This window comes from Mustela nivalis, assembly GCF_964662115.1.
Source record: "Mustela nivalis genome assembly, chromosome: 2".
Taxonomy (NCBI): domain Eukaryota; kingdom Metazoa; phylum Chordata; class Mammalia; order Carnivora; family Mustelidae; genus Mustela; species Mustela nivalis.
In genome coordinates, this window is record NC_139021.1 from 106,872,773 (window position 1) to 106,890,981 (window position 18,209).

The window sequence follows — 18,209 nt, forward strand, 5'->3', positions numbered from 1 at the left end:
GCCGTGGCCATGGTGAGCTAGGGTCAAGGCCAGAGATCGGTTCCTTTTGGGATATGGCCTCCCCCCACCAATATCCTCCACTGTCCCTCTCTTACAATAAGCAGCGAGCTAGTTCTGAGACCACACTGTCACTGTCCAGGCCTAGGTTCAAGGAGACCTGGGCTCATGGAATCACAGCACTTTGGCAGGTCAAACACCCGCGTGTGTCTGAGTAATCTGCATTACAGTGCGTCACCAGCAGTGCTGCCCACTCCCACTTCCTCCTGACAACCAGAGACAGATGCTTCCACTCGGCAAAAGTGACAAGAGCAAAGCAAAGTGTCTATGTCAGCATTCCTCATTTGAATGGTTCAGGTCAAAGACTGCTCCAAAGGTCATTCTGGAAGGAGGATTTCTTTTCAAATAATTACCTCAAAACCCTCTGTTTTACTTCGTATTTTCCAGGCATAACTCCGCCAAATGAATTCCAATCTCTGGCCAAGCTCAGACTACGGAAAACAAACTATCTGTGTCCTCTCTGCAAAGAAGACAAGCTCCCGCCTGGCAGCCCTGCTGCTCAGGCGCCAACTTACTAGACACACGGTAGCCATTCCTCAGTAGCCTTGGCTTCTAAGGCCCTAGTCTGGGGTTGGGGGTGGGTATCAGAGCCTTTCACAGCGGATCCCCACAGCCTTCCAATTAGAGCCGGACATCAGTGCAGCATGGAATCTGAACTGTTGTCCTCATTCTGCCGCTGCCACCACAGGGCTGACGGCCCACGCCGCAGCCACAACGTGCTGTCCTCTCCTACGCCCCTCCTCACTGCCTCACAAGTCCAATCTGGCTACTGCTCCTTCTCAGCCCCATTTTGCAGACCCCTCTGAGAGCAGAGCAAGACCATCAAACCAGTGTAACTGGGTCAACATTCTCGTGGCTCTCCGGCCAAGTGTGGGCTCCAGCAGCATCACTGGGAATGCTCTAGAAATGCAAGTTATCAAGCCCCATCCTAGGCTTCACAAGTCAGGAAGTGATCCCAAAGCAGGCTAACATTGGAGAGCCACTGCTACAGAACAATGGAACCTAGAAGTCCCCGAGCCCAGCTCTCTTCCCTCCGTTGGGCACATTCACACTGTTCAGATGGCTCACTTGTCTCTGACTCTCTGGGTCCCTCAAAGCACCTGGCACTGCAGTCCTACTGAGCCACTGAATAATCCAACCACCAGCTAGTATGCGAAGCAAAAAAGCACATTTCTCAAGCCATATACCTAATTTTTAGCTAAACCAATTTTTTAAAATATTCTATTTATTTATTTGACACAGAGAGAGGTCACAAGTAGGCAGACAGAGACAGAGAGGGGAAGCAGGCTCCCTGCTGAGCAGAAAGCCCAATGTGGGACTTGATCCCAGGACCCTGAGATCATGACCTAAGCTGAAGACAGAGCCTTAACCCCCTGAGCCACCCTGGGACATGGAAGAGGTATTTCCCCTTTTGCTTTTGCCTATTTCCGAGAGAGGTTTTCCAGCAGGACAGTGTCAGGATTTTACACTGAGGTGAATATTCTTGCACAAAGGGCATTCTCTCTCCCCACACCTCCATCCCAGCAAGTTCAAAGCCATCAGATGGAGGCTGCTAACTCTCCAGTAGGCATTGCAACTGCTGAGCACTCACAACAAACCCTCAAACTTCCAGGATCCTGCGTTTGTAACTGGAAGGGTTCTCCCAGGTCCAACACCAGTATAATCCCGTAGCTCTCGCCATGGCAAAGGATCACGTGGGATGGCTCCCCTCAGGCTGTATCACCCCACCCAGCACACCAAGGAGCAGAGGCTTGCCTGCAGCATGGGCTCCTACCTATGAGAAGAGAACCACTGAGTCTTCCGGACACAGATGGATTTTACACGTCAGCCTAGAGCTCTGCCTCACTGAGCAGAACGTGACACTGAACCCCTCTGGCATGCTAGAACAGAGAAGGAAAGGCCGTCCTTGAAGGTGCTGCCCACCAGGAGGGCCTCTCTCGGAGTGAGGGGCCAGGCACGCCAGTCTGTCACACAGCCGTGGGGGTGGCGGCTAATGGGAATCAGCAGTTCTGTGGGGGATCAGCATCAATTCCACCTGGCACTTGGTGGCACCCCCCACTCTCCCAACCTCACCATTCTGACCTGGCAGAGCTGAACGGGTTGGGTACACACTCAGGATGTCCTAGTTCAAGGATGCTATGGGAACGTGTGTGCCCACACACGTCTTCCAGCCCGAGACCATTCTGGTCCTTCTAGTGCAGCAGTTGTCCCAGGGAGGTCCAGGGACCCTGGTAATCTCAGCTTTTTAGGGTCCATGAGGTCAAAGCTGCTTCCTACCCATACGAAGTTCTGATTTACCTTTCTGTGTCCCATGCTGTCACTGGAGGACCTTGTTTTTCCAGAAGCCACCCGATGTGGGATACTGCAACCAACTGAAAGCCTAAGCGAGTAGAAGACCCCAGGTGTTTTACAGGCAGACACTAGACTGGAAAAGTAGAAAACAATGCCTTATTTCACCTTATATTTTTTGTTTTGTAAATATAGTGATTTTCAATAAAAATATTTTCTGTTATTTTGAGTAACATGTAATGGGCTGCTCGGTGTTATTTTTTCCCTTGATGTTATTTTTAAATGAAGGACTAAATATGTAACCCTTTCTTCACCTTTGATTCTCAATATCGTGTCAGTTAGATCTGTCCCCTGCCCCCAACAAAAACCTCTTGGGATTCTCAGTACTTTTAAGAGTGTAAAGGAGTCCTGAAACCAAAAATTAGAAAGCCACTGTTTGAACGAGAAGTGAAATGTGTTTTGTGAGGGGCACTTGAGCTCTATCTGGATGAGATCCAAAGGTCTCTTGTCCAAAATTTTTGTTTTAAGAGGAATCGATTGTGAAAACAGAGTCCCCTCAGGTATCCAACTCCACACACGCTGAGCGGCTCAGGAAAAATTCTGTAGGCTGCTTGCAAGAGGCACCCACTTCGCACCAGAGACAGGCAGCACAGCGTACACAGAACCTGGGCTCTGGCTCCCACAGACCCTCTGGGCTCTCGTCACTGCCTCCACCTGGGTGACCTCCTCATCCATGAGACAGGGTAGGAGCTAGTGACAGCCCCGCTTCAGGAGCTGCGGTGAAGGGCTCAGCACAAGGGCCTGGCACGCCATAAATGTCACACAAATGTCACTCTCCTCATCATCCTTCTCATCACCATCACTGTTATCCCTGCCTTCCTGTCACGCTGTCCCCGGCTCCGCAGATTCTGGGCTCCGGAGTCCTGCACCACGAGCCACTCTGCCCCCGGCTGTGGCTAGCCTCCTAATGGGCTGATGGAATGATTCACAGCACAGAACCAGCCAGAGGACAGGAGGGACCGGTCTCAGTGGCCCTGAGTCAGTCACCGCCCTTTGCTGCATCGCTCACATCACTGACTCAGACCCAAGCCCCTCTGAGAACCCTTTATTCACAGTTACTCTGGGTCACTGAAGCAGCACGTGCCCCGAGAGGCTGCCAGGGGTCCCCCCACTGCCTATTCAGTTTCAACAATAGTGAATTTAGCACGTCAGGCTGAACAATCTCGTGGCCACCTCTGTTCATGTCTTACTGGGTTATCTTTGCATGCCAATAATTGTCCATTCGCGACAGGAATGTTCTTGAGATGACACATGCTCCAAAGACCTCTGGACTTGGTCCGCCCCCGCCTCTGGCCCCTACTTTTCTCGAACAGTGCAACACTGGAAAGACGGTGACGTGTCAAGCTTAGCAACATGGTCTCACATAACGCCGTTGACATTTCCACGCACTGCTTAATGCTGTGGGTGCACAGAAGTGTAAAGCAAAGAATCTACCCCCTCCACCCACCAAGCCTACTTTAAAGGTCTCTGCCTTTAAAGGGGAAGGGTACGTTACATCGGGGATTTAAGCTTCTTTATCCTTTAGGATAACAGCTTACATGCAAAGAGTGACAGATATCATTTATTGAGTGTTTGCAGTGTTAGGCGGTAGGCACGGCGTTGATGCCTTTGCATAGATACCTCCCTTAGTCCCTAGAGCTGCCCTGGGAAGAATGGAATCCTCAGCTTCCTTTACAAACACCAGACTGAGGCCTCCAGCCACCCGCTTCCTAGAACCAGCACAACCAGGGTGCCCACTCAAGCCCACCTCACTCACCAGCAACACTGACAACCACAGGGGAAGGAGAAGAAAAGTCCCAACTTCAGCCTGGAGTGGAACTTTGCACAAATTCTTGTTTTCCTTGGATGCAAAATTTTCTGCATAATTAATTGCTTTTGGAAATTACAGAGCAATTTCCCATTCACTGAATTGGAAATACTCCATAGAAATGTAAATGCCAACATGACTGTGGGATACCTAACTTAGGGTAATGCCTGAGTAGGGGTCTGGGGCCTCCTGGCTGGAGCAAGACTCCCAGCCTGGCTGTGACAGCCTGGCCCAAGCGTTGCACAAGAGCTAGCCCACAACTGAAGGGGCAGATCTCCTCCTACCAAAATGAGACTGCTCTGGGCCATGGGCTATGGGTCCTTCTGTGAACCCTAATCTTGTCTCCGGTAAAGGGCAAGTATGGAGAGGGAAAAGTCGGCTTCTTGGGGCCAGCATGCTGGTCAGCATGGGATGCCCCTGGCCCCCAAAAGTTATCGGTCTGGATGAGAGGGCTGCCCCTCCGGAATACTGAGGTCTCCCCTTTTCCCATTTTTTGTCCAGTGGATAAAACTCATTTGCAAAAGGAGCTGCAGGAAATCGAAACAACACCTTCCTTTGGAATTAAAAACAAGAAGACATCATAGACTCTATGTGGTTGGGATTAGGATGACTTGAGGAGGAAGCCAGTTTATTTGTCAGTGAACTTTGGTCTTAGCATGTGACATGGCAGCTGGGCAGAGCAGCAGACTGCACAGAGGAGCAGGGGATCGGCTGGGTCTCTCTGTGGCCGGCAGTCTTGGACAAGGCGTCGGCCATCTTGGGCCCCCCATGTCAGCACTTTCAGAAATGAGTCCACATCTCTCATCTACCCTCCCCCCCTTTTGCCCATGCTGTGGTCAAGATGCAATTCAGAAAATGGAGGTTTTCCTCTGATTAATGACATGGCCTCAGGGCAGGGAGAAGGTAGGCGGGCAAACACCTGGATGACCCCAACCTGGTGACATAACCGTGGATTATTTAGAGCTTGTTGTCACTCCGTGACAGCAAAGAATTCATCTCCCATGAGATACACAGCCAGGTCTCCGATTTCTGCTGCCTTGGGGTAGGTGAGGGTTGAGGACCCTGAACTCCCATGACAGCTGTCAGGGAGTTATGGAGCCCAACCGGGGAAGCGGGAGCTGCTGGGTGAGGGGCACATCACTTACATGTCCAGAACCCTTGAGGTCAAATAGACTGTGCTCAGTAAATGTGCTCCTAGTGAATGACTGAGTTAATAATAATAATAATAATAATAATCATCAGAGTAAACCAGTGTGGTCCACGAGGGTTTTCTCTTATTTGTAGAAACAGTTTTTGTCATCACTAAGCTGTCACAGAGAAACCACTCTGTAATAATCAGTGAGTGCTCAAAAGGAAATTAGATAAAGAACTTAATGAGCATGTATTACCTGAGTAGTTTTTTTTTTTTTAAATGATGCAAAGACGGACATTATGTCCTAACTGTCTGCGAAAGCGGTCTTTAAAACTGGTGCTGTCTTAGCTACTGAGCCATGAAGTGCGTCTGGATTCAGAGGCTGGCCGGGATCATCATTCCGCCTGTCTGGAACTGAAAACCGTAAGGCTGAACAGTGTGAGAACATTGTATTCTTGTCAGGAAAGACAATCATTTGGAAAAAAGGACAGAAACCAGGTTTCTGAGTTAGCAAGACCTGGCTGAACCAGGGAGGAACCAACCCCAGGGCTCCTCGCCCACCGCCTGTCCCTGCAGGGCAGCTGGGCTGCTCAGAGACCACCTTGTGCGCTGTGTTCAGTGCTGCTCGTCGTCAAAGCCTGGTGAGTAGGTTGTTGCTGACATCCCACGCCTTCCTCACACCCACGGGCCCAGGCCTCTGTCCCATGACCACCAAGCCTCTCTCTCCAGGGCTGCTCATCCCTCCAGCCCAGCTCAGAGGCAGCTTCTCCAGGAAGCCATGCTGACCCACCCTGCTGAGGTGGCTGTTCTCACCTCTGTTCTCCCATAGCACTTTGTCCCCTCTGAGCACAGACTACCACACCAGGCTGCAATGACTCTCGGTGCCTGCCTTCCTCTCTGCCCTGTAGATGAGAAGCTGAGTCTTTACTCCTGGCACAATAACTGAAGGCCAGCTGGATGGATGGATGGACAGATGGATGGAAGGATGGACAGACGTAGGTGGATGCATGGATGGAGAGACATCTTTATGAGTAGATGGTAGATGCACAAATGGATGGATGGGTGGATGGGCGGATGGAGAGATGGACAGATGGGGTGGGCAGATAATGGGTGGATGGGCGGATGGCTGGATGGATGGACAGATAGGTGGGTAGATGGACAGATAGGTGAGTAGATGCATACAGGGATGGCCTGATGGGTGAGTGGTCGCATGGATGGACAGATTTCCTATGTGCTAAAATCAGTGTCATTCTGAGTTCTACTCCTTTTCCCCCTCTGAGTGACTGACACCTGTGCTCACCATGATTTTCTTCCTAAAATTCTATTCTCCCCTCAGCTTTGGGGACTGTGCCTTTACCTCTGAGGGCCTCTCTGCACAAGCCTTCCCTCTCCGTGTGGAACATGGACATCCTCGTGCACCACAGACCCCATGTTGTTTTTCTGAGCCCAGCCCAGTCTACTACTACTCTGGTAGTAGACTCTGCCAACTCTGGCTTCAATTAAGCCAAAATATACATTCCTTCTCACCTCAGTGGCTCATCCAGGGATGAGCACATGCCACAGCCAAGGCCACTCAAAGTCCTTGTGCAGGATTTTTCTAACAGGTTATAGTGGGGAAGAGTCCGTCTTTGATTATGAGGTGGCAGCGTAGGTGCCTTGCAGCTGTGGGGGCAGCATTCACTGAGAAACAGGATGAGAAGGCAGCAGAAGGAGCAGCGAGGTGACAGTGTAGCTCCGGTGACACTGTGCCTGGCATCTTGGCTGTGACCAATTACCCTGCCTCCCCAGGCCTGAGTTAATACAAGCCCCCTCTTCTGGCCTAGCCACCTAAGCTAGGTTTCTCTCATGGAACCAAGAGTCCCAAAGAACACAGCCCGCAAACACGGCAGGGCCCAAACAATTCATGTCCTCTTCCCACCCCTCCAACCCTAGAGACAAGTCTGTTCCTCCTTCTCCTGTTCCCCGTCTTGGCTACTAACGCCATCATCTCTGCCTGGTCACCAGGCTGGAGAGACCCACGGTAGCCTCTGCCCATGCCAGACACTCTCAGTAAACTCTCCTTTCTAGGGTGCCTCACGCTTCCCAACTATCACCTTCTCCTCCTGGTTCAGCTCCCATCCCGCTCCACCATAAGAACCTCCCACCTGCCTCCTGGACTCTCCCCAAGCTGATCCCCCTCCACACTGCCTCCTGGGAGCCCTCTGAGGCCCAGCTGGTCATGTCTTTCTTCCTTCCTAAAGCTTCCATGGATAAAGTCAATACTTCAACATGGCACTGGAGGCTCCCAATCTCTTGTCTTGTTATCACACATACGCTTCTCTCTCCAGGATGGTCTTCAGGCCCCTATTCCCACCTCCACCACAGCAACCTCCCTAAACCCAGCACCTTCCTTCTGCTGGACTTTCCCTGCTTCTCACCCACTGAGGCCCTTGGCTCCTGAGACCCTCCGCTGTGACACCTCGCCCCCTGAGGAAATATGGGCTCTCTCTTTGGGCTTCCCGGGCAGACTCCATTCCATCCTTCTTCCGCCCACCTTCATCCTCGAAGATGGTCATACACAGTTCTGGAACCAAGGCTCCATCTGTCCATGCAGCTCTGGTAACTGACAGAATGTGCAAATATAAAGTCTCTGACTCTTTCTGTCTCGGGCCGAGAGAGGCAAAAGCAACACTGGTGAGGACGTGGGCAGGTGAGGGAAGGTGGAAGAAGGTGAGGCAGAGACTCTAAGCTCTGGGAGGCACCGGGAAGGGGTGGTAGGAGAGAGACAGGATGTGGTATAAATCTAGACCGGCATTTTTTTAGTGACAGACTCCAGCAGGAGCAGACAAATGGCCCCACACCCGCCTCTGCCCAAGGAGAGATAAGGAAAGAGAAACGAGGTGACAGGATTGCACAAGCTGTAGCGGGTTCTGTCTGATTCACCCTTCAGGTTACCCCTATGAGCTCTGACACCGCTTCCGCTTCCGGTGTGGACTTCCAGCCTACCTCAAGGGTGCACAGGCCCGGAACAGGGGCAGGGGCTGGGGCCTGGAGGACCTGAGTAGAAGCACGTTCTTCCCCCTGCTGCACTCAAAGGCAGCAGCAGCAGAGGTCAGAGGACAGCCTGGCTCTTCTCTCAGGATCCTGATGTTGCCTGCACACAGGACCTCCCCCCTCAAGAGTCTTGGCCGGGGGGCAGGTTCCAGCACACAGTCTGGGTGGCAGGCTGCTCATGTAGGTGGGACACATCAAAAACGCAGCCGTTCACCACTCCAGATGCATGGCTAAAGACTCCCATGTAATCATTTGAAGTAAAAACTGCTCAAATGAACTGGAAAATGTTTTACTTGTATTTTCTCATATTCCCGAACCTTTCTTTCCATGGTTCAAAAGTTTGCATTGTCTAATTGCTGATTTCCATTTGTGAATGTATCAGCGTAAAATAAAATTAAGTGCCAAATTAATCTACCCATCTAGTTTTAGGCATTAATTATCCTCTGAGCCATTTTCTCCCTGTGTTTGCCACATGTTGAGACAAGCCCAGATATAGTAATATAGAAGAAGCCAGTTTGCAACTCAGGAATGCAGCCCAAGCCATGGAGGAGATGTCCTTGGTCTCTAAGATCCACAGTTTACTGCGTGGAAGGGATCTGATTCTAGGCAAAGGAAATGCTCCTCACTTTTTTTTTTAATTTTTTTTTTATTTTTAAAGATTTTATTCATTTATTTGACAGAGATCACAAGTAGGCAGAGAGGCAGGCAGAGTGAGAAGGAAGTAGGCTCCCTGCTGAGCAGAGAGCCCGATGTGGGACTCGATCCCAGGACCCTGAGATCATGATCTGAGCCAAAGGCAGTGGCTTAACCCACTGAGCCACCCAGGTGCCCGCTCCTCACTTTTTAAAGGTTCACTAACATCTGTCAGACTAAGTTACTGGAGCAGAAATCTGTTGGATAGTTTTGTGATGTGTTTCTCAACTGCCCAGTTAATAAATTAACAACAACACATTTCCTCTAAGTGTAACAGAGTTGGGCCCAGGGTGGAGAGTGGTGCTCTCCACCTGCTACAGCAGGATTTTTGAAAATCACATAGCGGTTCTTCTGAGGCTGTATCAGAGAGACCTTCCTGGTTCTGCTAAAAACAAACAGAACTAAATACAACAAAAAAATGGGTCTCCAGGATGCAACTGTAGCATCCTCAGTCCCCAGGAACAGGTAGAATCATCTACTTGGTGACCTGATCAAAGCCAGCATTCCTGGAAACTCTGGGGTACACGGAGCCAAAGCACCAGGACAAGCAAGTGGATGGGGGACAGAGGGCACAGAGGCCCTGATATCTTCTCTTTTGAGGTTCAGCATTATCAGAATCCTTCCAGAAGTAACGAGATATCCCTGGCCAAGCACTGTTTCCTTAAAAAGGAAGAATTTCCACAATAGGAGACAACAGAAATGAACCTGGAGGAATTTATGCTAAGGGAAATAAGCCAGTCACAGAAGGACAAACACTGCATGATCTCACTTACACGAGGTATCTAAAACCATCCAACCTATAGAAGCCAAAACCGTATCACAGTTGCTGAGAGGTGGGGGAGGGGAAGCAAGGAGCCGCTAATTCATGTATACAAATTTCAGTTATGCAAGATAAATGAGTTCTAATGATCTGCTGCACACCCCTGTGCCTACAGATGACAACGCCAGACCGTGCGGTCAGAGGGTAGATGGCATGACAAGTGCTCTCACCATAATAAATTTTTTTTAAAGGAGGAAGGAAAGAGGACGAAGGAAGGAAGAAAGAAAGGAGATGCAACGCTGCAATGGCCACTTTGGAAGGTACCGCCAGTAAAGCAGAAGTCTTAGCTGGTGGGCGGGCTCTGGCTGGAACGTCTTAGGGCTCCACCCCTAGGGCAACACGTCATGCTTTGGGAAACAGCAGCTACACACTGAGCATGAACGAAATTACTCGGGTGCCCAAGGTTGCCCTTGTGCAGAATGGCCAAGAAGGGCCCCGCCCACAAACCAAGAACCCTCTGGGTTGTTCTCAACAGCGACACCATGAGGCAGCACCTAAAGCCACAGGCAGGTAGCTGGTCCACAGCCTCCAGCTCACTCTCGGCCTGGCATGGGAAGCAGAAGGGGTTTTGGAGTAGAACTCTGTTGCTCTTAGCTGAGAACAGAAGGGGGCATACTCCAGAGGAAGATGCCAGACCTCTTGGTAATAAAATTGAGCTGAGGCATCTTTTTTAGTTAGAAAAATAAAGGAGAGATGAACATATTTGAGCACCCAGAGCCGGTGAGCAAGTGTAGAGTTTATTTTGGATTATCAGACTTCGGGGGAAAGGAGGTAAGGCGGAGGTTTAAATTATGCATCTGTAACAACCTGCAGCAGGAATAAAGGACGATGCCTCCTTTATGGCCAAACCCAGTCCTGACATCCTTCCAGGCACTAAGGAAAGCAACCAGAGGGACGACTGGCAAGGGAGACGCTGTGCTTCAGGGGAAGAATGTGTGCCTTTTACATTTCATCACATCCTCCTCAAAATACCTCTGCATTTGCTGTTCTATAGACAAGCTTGGAGGCCCCAAACCCCCCAAGAGGAAAGGAACCAGCCAGCTTCTCTACAAGGGAAAGGAGAAAAGAAAACAAAGTCAAAAGGGGAGACTAGCGCTGCCTCTCTTCTGTGGGAAGGCACAAGGCAGGAGAGAGACAGGTTTTGCCCAGGGGCGGCTGGACACTGATGGAGGAACCCGTGTGCCGCGACCAGGAAACCAGCAAGTGCAAGGGGAGGTTTAATGAGCCCAGGCAGCTCTGTGATGGCTGCTGGTGCCGAGATGGAGGGGGGTGTCTGAAAGGGTGAGCTTTCGAAGAAAACTGTTTTTAGGAAGCAATGTTTCTTCTTGCTGTCCCTTGCCCTTTGGAAGACTCAGATCAGGGCCTCGGTCATCCCCTCCGCGACACCTCCCTGTCTCTGGGTGGGTACGCGTCGGAGCACCTGTTATGTGAGCCCCGCTGGGGCCCCAACTCCGGAATCCCAGCTGCTGCCCGGGGCAGCAGGCACCCCAAGGGCCTCCCCAAGATGGACGGAGGAGGGATGGAATAAAAGGGATAGGATTAAATACAAGATTAATAAAATATGATGAACGAAAACACCCTGAGCCTACCCGGCAGCTGAAATTACATTTACCACATCTGTCAGGGAGGAGGTCATCCTGAGTAATACGTCCAGGCCCTGGAAAGAACTTACAGTCTACATCCCTCACCGATGGGTACCACTGGGGAAGGTGCTGGTTTACTTTCCCAGGAAGTCTCAGCACAGGGTATAAAACCCTTCAATTCCACTGAGACAGATCTCACTTGGGAGCACCCCTGCGTGGTGCAGAATCGGGATTTCCAAACACCTTTCGAGTCATGTGCACCTGCCCTCCGCTGCGTGGCAGCTGTGGTCACCACATCCCTGCCTTGGTGTGACCAGGCACAGTTCTTATCAGGCAGGACTGTCCTGTGCTTCCCCCAGGACATTTCTGCACCATCAGCTGATGCCTTTCTGCCACGGAGGCTGTGTCAGCACAAATAATTCCTGGACCCTTCCTAGAGGGTCAGTCTGAGCCCCAAACAGCACCCAAATCACCCTGTTACCTGCACACTCCCCCTGCCATCCCCCCCAGAATACCGCAAGCTCCCCATCTCTCAGCTACTTCTCAGCAAAATACCAACCTGACTTAGCGAATCTACACCAACCTTCCAAGGATTCTTTAAAGGTTTTATTTACTTATTTAGAGAAAGGGGAGGGGCAGAGGGAGAGAGAGAATCTCCAGCAGATGCCAGGGTGAGCACAGAGCCTGACACACAGCTCCATCCCACAACCCTGAGATCATGACCTGAGCCGAAATCAAGAGTTGGACACGTAACTGACTAAGCCACTTGGACGCCCCCAGGAGTCTCTGTTTTGCAGTAACGCCGATGAACTGCTCAGGGTCGGCTCTCAGCCCATACAGGAGCTGTCTCAGACCTCCTCCGCAGCTTGTGTGCAAGACCAACCTCCTGAGAAGAGAAAGGAGAGGCTCCTTCACCTCTCCCAGCCCCCGTCCGCTGCTCAGCGGCCTCACACATCACTCCATTCCCCCCACTGTACAACTTCCTATCTTGAGGCCGCCTGGTTTGGACCCATCAATGAAGAAGACAACATCTACCAAAAAGCCAGGGAAGATCCTAGAAACTCAGTCCTGCTCCTAGAAGAGGGATCTCTTCTGCTCTTAGACTAACGGGGCACCAGGAACTTGAGTTTCAAATCCAGGGGTTTTCACAGGAGGGCTGTTCAGTACATCTGCTCCCTCCTGGCCTGTCCCTAGGCCTCTCCCCGTCCCACTCCTCAACCGCATTCACCTCCAGCGAATGGTTCTTCTAGTCTCTGGTTGATCAGCTTCCCCAAGTTCTGGATGCGTGGGGTCCTGCCTCATCCTTCCAGCAAGCTGCCCCTGCTTCTAGCCCGTACCTAAGAAGATCCCACGGAAACAGAGGTCCAAGAGGGTGCGAGCCCTTGGGGAAACTCCACTGTAGGAACCTGACTCCTCCCAGGACACAACTGCCCATCTGCATTCTATCTCATATAGCAAGTCACCTGCTGAGAACTTTAAAAAAAGGTGGAGGGACATTACTTCCAGAAAAATCTTGAGCATGCGAGAATTCTACAGATAACGAGGACTTTTAATTTTCTTTGGTCCCTGTTAGAACTAGTTTAAGGAAAGAATGGGATGCCATTGTCAGCTCTACTCAGCTCACCAGAACCTTCAGAATATAACATTTCACCCTTGCTCTCTGCTCTTTAGAAATGGGGAGCCTATAAGCCAATGAGCACATAGTCATACCCTCCTCTGTTTGTCTGCCTGTAAACACTCATGGAGTGCACAGGATTTGGTCAGAGAAGGCGTTCGAAGGCTCCTGGCTCTGCCCCGGGGACAAAACACAGCTGTTGTCAAAATGGTGCCCCCTCTGAACCTCCAGCCGGGGATCCCGCCCCCGTGTCTGGGAGCAGCAAGCTCATCACCTCAGGCTACAAAGACTTGGTCTCTGCTGATCAGAATCGGCTTGCTTCCATCAGCAACTAAATTCAACCCCAAGATTTAGAAGGACACCCATCAAATTATTGACAGTGACAGTTGGTGGAAAGTGGGTGCAGAGTGAAAGGGGTCACTCTATATTCCTTAAAACAAAACAAAACAAAACAAAACAACAACAACAACAAATAACAACCATGGAGAGTATGTTCATGGATTCCTTCAAAAAGTAAAATACATTTTTAAAAAATGGCCAAAAAGGCAAAGGAAGCCACAGTTTTCAACAACAGGGCCAGGCTTAGCAGGGTTTCCGCTGGGAGCTGAGTGGGAGGGTGCCTACTTTCCTTAGCCACGGGGATGACTGAATGGCCCGAGGCATTCTGGAAGTTCTTTTCAGGGATGGACACAGCTCAGGCTCTCACGATGGTCTCTCCCAGGCTTAGACCTTGACTGTCAAGAGCCTCTCTATTTGCCACTCCCCCCACCACCAACTGAGTTAACCCCTAAGATCCCAGCAGCAGCCCAGAGTTTGCTGAGTGGGCGTGAGTTTTCACGCTCACCTGGCCTCAGGTGACCCTCTATGCTTACTAAGCACCCCTCAAAGCATTCCCCAATTAAAGACGGGAACATCCCTCATTAAAAACACCTGACTAGCTCTGGAAGAACCTGGGGCCGAGGGTCGAGGTCTGTTTCTGGCCAGCAGGCTCCACTGCCTGCCCTCCCCTTGGCTTCCCTGCCCCAAACAGCCACCCTGTAGAAACCCAGAAAACAGGAGCTCGGCCAGGAAAGCAGCCGCAAAGGTTTTCCCGGCCGAGCTCCTTCATCACCCAGCCCCCAGCGCCTGCTTACCTGCAGGTGTAATTCGTCTTGCAGGAGTCCTGCAAATTCAGGCAGTTGGGCTTCTCCCTCTCCTCGTAGGAGCACACGGGCACGATGGTCTGCCGCCGCCGCTCGGTGCACGCGATGTCCCGGCAGGAGCAGAAGAGCATCCCGTAGCTGTGCTTGGCGGGGACCTTGTCAAAGAACTGCCGCAGGGCCTTGTGGCACTTGCGCCGGTTGCAAACCTCGTTGGACATGCTGGTGGTGCACGGGGTGAGGTAGGCGGACCGGTACTTCTTGCAGGTGTCGTCGAGGTTACAGGCCTTGGCGGCGTCCAGGCAGTTGTTCCCCTTGGGCACGGGCTCCACTGCAGAGAAGAGAAAGGCAGGCGTGACCCCAGGGTGGGGGGCCCCGAGGCTCACATTCGCTCTGTTCTACCTGAGGCTCGGCCGGGTCCCGGGCGATGCTGGGAGCTCTGATCAGCTCTGTGTCTTGAAGCTAATAGGTAATGAGTTCATGACAAGGAGAAAGTATATGGAGTGCAAAGGCTGGGAGCCCAGGGCAGCCCACAAGCCCCTAGCGGTCCCTTAGATGGATAATTAGGTGGTACTGAGTGAGGCCAAAAGGAGCCAAAGGAGCCAAGGCACCTGCCTGATGAGGTATAAACAAGGCAACAGGAGAACACGTTTCCAGCTCCTGGTTGGTAAACTGAAATTAGGATAAAAGAAAAAGGCAACAAATTATATACTTGTTCATTATACAGTATATAAAATGATATGCTGAATCTAAGTATAATTGCCATGCAATCCTCCAGGAATATAATTATGTAATAAATGCATATAGTACATGCTAATTACTATATGATTACAGAGTAATTACATGGTTATTTGAGCCCAGAAGACAAACTATTACGCCAGCTCTCTAAACAGGAAGAAGTAACTACAGCGAACTTGTGTTTAAGTTCTAGCTCACAGGCCACTGGAAGAAAACCAGAATACATTACGTGAAAATTTGCAAACCTCAATTACCACTTAACTTGCCACATACAATATGTGGGATCCATGAGTATTGAGGACTGCAAACTAGAAAAATTCAGCGAGGATTCTGGATAGGATTTCAATGGGCTTAAAAACCATAGGCCTCAGGAATCTTATAAAACATATGTTGCCTTCTACCCAAGCTCTCTGTGCTCGTGCTCAGAGAAAACAGGGTTGTCCACTGCCATGCTGCCCACTGTGCCTGGAGAGAGAGCACAGGGGAAGCAGGGCCCACTGCAGCAGCCAAGCAGACTGGCGGACAGGCCCAGGCCCAATGCCACAAGTTAAAAGATGAGCAGACAAGGTTAATGTAGCTTGACATGATGACACAGGTGTTTTCACAGGAGGGAAGTGATGGAAAAACCTTGTAGGGCCTGGTTATAAGGGGATCCATGGAAAACCGATCATTAGGTGTAGCAGTGACCTTCTGGAGACAGCAAAGAGGTAGAAGACAACCTCGCTCAGTTGTGAGAATTGTTTTCCCCACACCCTTCCACTAAGTTCCTGCTCAGGCCTCGGCCCCTGCTTTGGTTCTGGAACGCCCGTTCATTCTCCTTGTGCCCTGGTCAGTGGAGGCCACGAAGGCATTTGGGAAATTACAAGAGGCCAGAGAACTGATTAAGAGAGGAGAAAGGGTCCAAAAGACAGGGCAGTGCACTTAGTGTACATTCAAAGGGCACATGGCACATTCCCCAACCTTAAAGAAGGCAACCCTGTCAGCAGTGTGACAACAAGGATGAACCGTGAGGGCATTATGCTAAATGAAATAAACCAGTCATAAGAGGATAACTACTATATGACTCCACTTACAGGAGGTTCCTAAAACACTCAAGCTCAGACAAACGGAGAGTACAATGCTAATGGCCAGGGCTTGAGGAGGCAGAAATGGGGAGTTTCTATTCAAGGGGCATCAAGTTTTAGTTCCGCAAAAGGAGTAAGTTCTAGAAGTCTGCCATCCAACACCATGCCTACCGCCAGTGCTGCTGTATTGTACACTTAAAAATCTGTTGAGAGGGTAAATCTCCTGTTAAATCGTCTCACTACAATTTTTTTCTTAAATGTAAGTAAGTGAAGGGCACACAAAGAGAGTCTACATTTCAGGCAGCGAGAAAGACCCCCTGTTTCATGATGGTGTGTCTTGCTTTAAGAAAGCCCAGGAGGCAAAAGTCTGAAGTCACCCAATTACACCCTGGCACCACGAGCCAGTACCCTAGTATGCCTTAGGTTCGTGTTTCTGCGATGACATCTGAATCCAACTATTTAATGTGAAGGCAATAAACAAGACATGCAGCCCTTCTTGGGTAAGCAGGACAAGAAGCCAGCGGCCGCACAGAGATCCCTGTTGCTTTAACAAGCACACCTGGTACATTTTCTCCATCATGACCTTCCCAGACCAGCTTCTCTCTGGCTCCTCTGCCTTCACACTCAAGCTCCTCTGCACTCAAGAAATGAAATAGGCACCATGTGCCCGGACAGCATCACCAGGACCTACAGGCCTTGGTAACCCTTCCTGTCTTTTCCTCTTTTGAGACTTTTAATGTTGTGCTGTTGGGCCCGTCAACAACAGTGGTTTATATTCTCAAAGGTCTAGAGTTTCACAGAAGATTTCTAAATTATCCATTTTTCATGAGAGTCTAAAATAAATTAATATAACCAAAGACCAAATTCTGGACCATCTGGATTAGGCCCTGCAGGCGAGATACAGGAACATAATTTTACTGCCTGCATTTACACTTGTCCTGGTATTGAATGGTGTTTTACAATCTCTAGCTAAAAAGGGAAGAATAGAGGTGCAGAGATGCACCTAACACCTAAATGATGTAGCCAGTGATATAGGAACAAACAGTTGAAAGAAGTTCAGATGGAGGAAAATGGCGGAAGACTTAAGGCATCACATGACAGCCAGTAACACAGGCCTGCTCAACTCCAGAAAACTCAGGCTGACACAGGAGTCTATCCCAATTGGAAGCACTGATTTAGCTTCAACAAAATGGTATTTTACCCCTTACATGAATGTCCTTAACTTGCATTTCATTGTTTACAAAGTTCTGTTCATATTTAACTTGTGTGTATTGTTTTTACAGTTGTGTAAAATTACAAAATAAAAGTGTATAGTTCTGGGGCGCCTGGGTGGCTCAGTGGGCTAAGCCGCTGCCTTCGGCTCAGGTCATGATCTCAGGGTCCTGGGATCGAGTCCCGCATCGGGCTCTCTGCTCCACAGGGAGCCTGCTTTCTCCTCTCTCTCTCTGCCTGCCTCTCTGCCTACTTGTGATCTCTCTCTCTGTCAAATAAATAAATAAATAAAATCTAAAAAAAAAAAAAAAAAAAAAAAAACAAAAACGACCACCTTAGTGTTATTCTGAATGACATCCAGAGAAGGAGCAAATATTCTCTTACTGCAGTGCAAGACATGGTAAGCTAAATTTGTAAATACGTAACAATAAGGAAATCAAAGGACTCATCTGAACTCTGACATAGTAACGTACTCAATAAGGTTTGAGGATCCAATATCCTTGTTCCTCTGCGTGACCACAGAGAAAAACAGGCAGGGCTGAAATCATAATCGTCAGTGCGAGCATGAGATTATATTTCCCTGCAATGAAGCAGCTCGAGGCCCTTTCCCATTTGCCCGCCTTATGAGATTTAAATGCAAAACTTACTTGGCTTTGTTAAAAACAAAACAAAACAAAACAAAACAAAAACCAAACCACCCAACTGAAAAGATTTAGGTTTTCAATTCCTAGATTTTTCTTTTTTAACTCAATTTTCCAAAACTCCTATCGTGGTTACTAGGCCTTTCCTTATGTATTGATGCCATCCATTAGAAAGAAAGAAAGAAAGAAAGAAAGAAAGAAAGAAAGAAAGAGAAAGAAAGAAAAAGAAAGAAGGAGAAGGTTGATTAAACCAAAGTGAAGGTATGATACAATATGCTCTTAAAATTAATAATTGGGGAAATGCAGGGGAAGAGCTAGTCGTGACT

The 18,209-nt window shown here is 49.7% G+C and overlaps 1 protein-coding gene across 1 annotated transcript in view; it reads right to left on the reverse strand.

Annotated features, from left to right (window-relative positions):
- Positions 1–15,192, reverse strand: part of LOC309859328 (GDNF family receptor alpha-1-like) — a gene marked incomplete at its 5' end in the record, with an annotated part of 36,372 nt that extends 21,180 nt beyond the window's left edge. The window contains 2 exons of the mRNA XM_082719981.1: positions 14,223–14,559; positions 15,165–15,192. Coding sequence (XP_082576107.1) covers positions 14,223–14,559; positions 15,165–15,192 — 365 coding nt within the window. The remainder of the gene's footprint in view (positions 1–14,222; positions 14,560–15,164) is intronic.
- Positions 15,193–18,209: the final 3,017 nt, after the last annotated feature.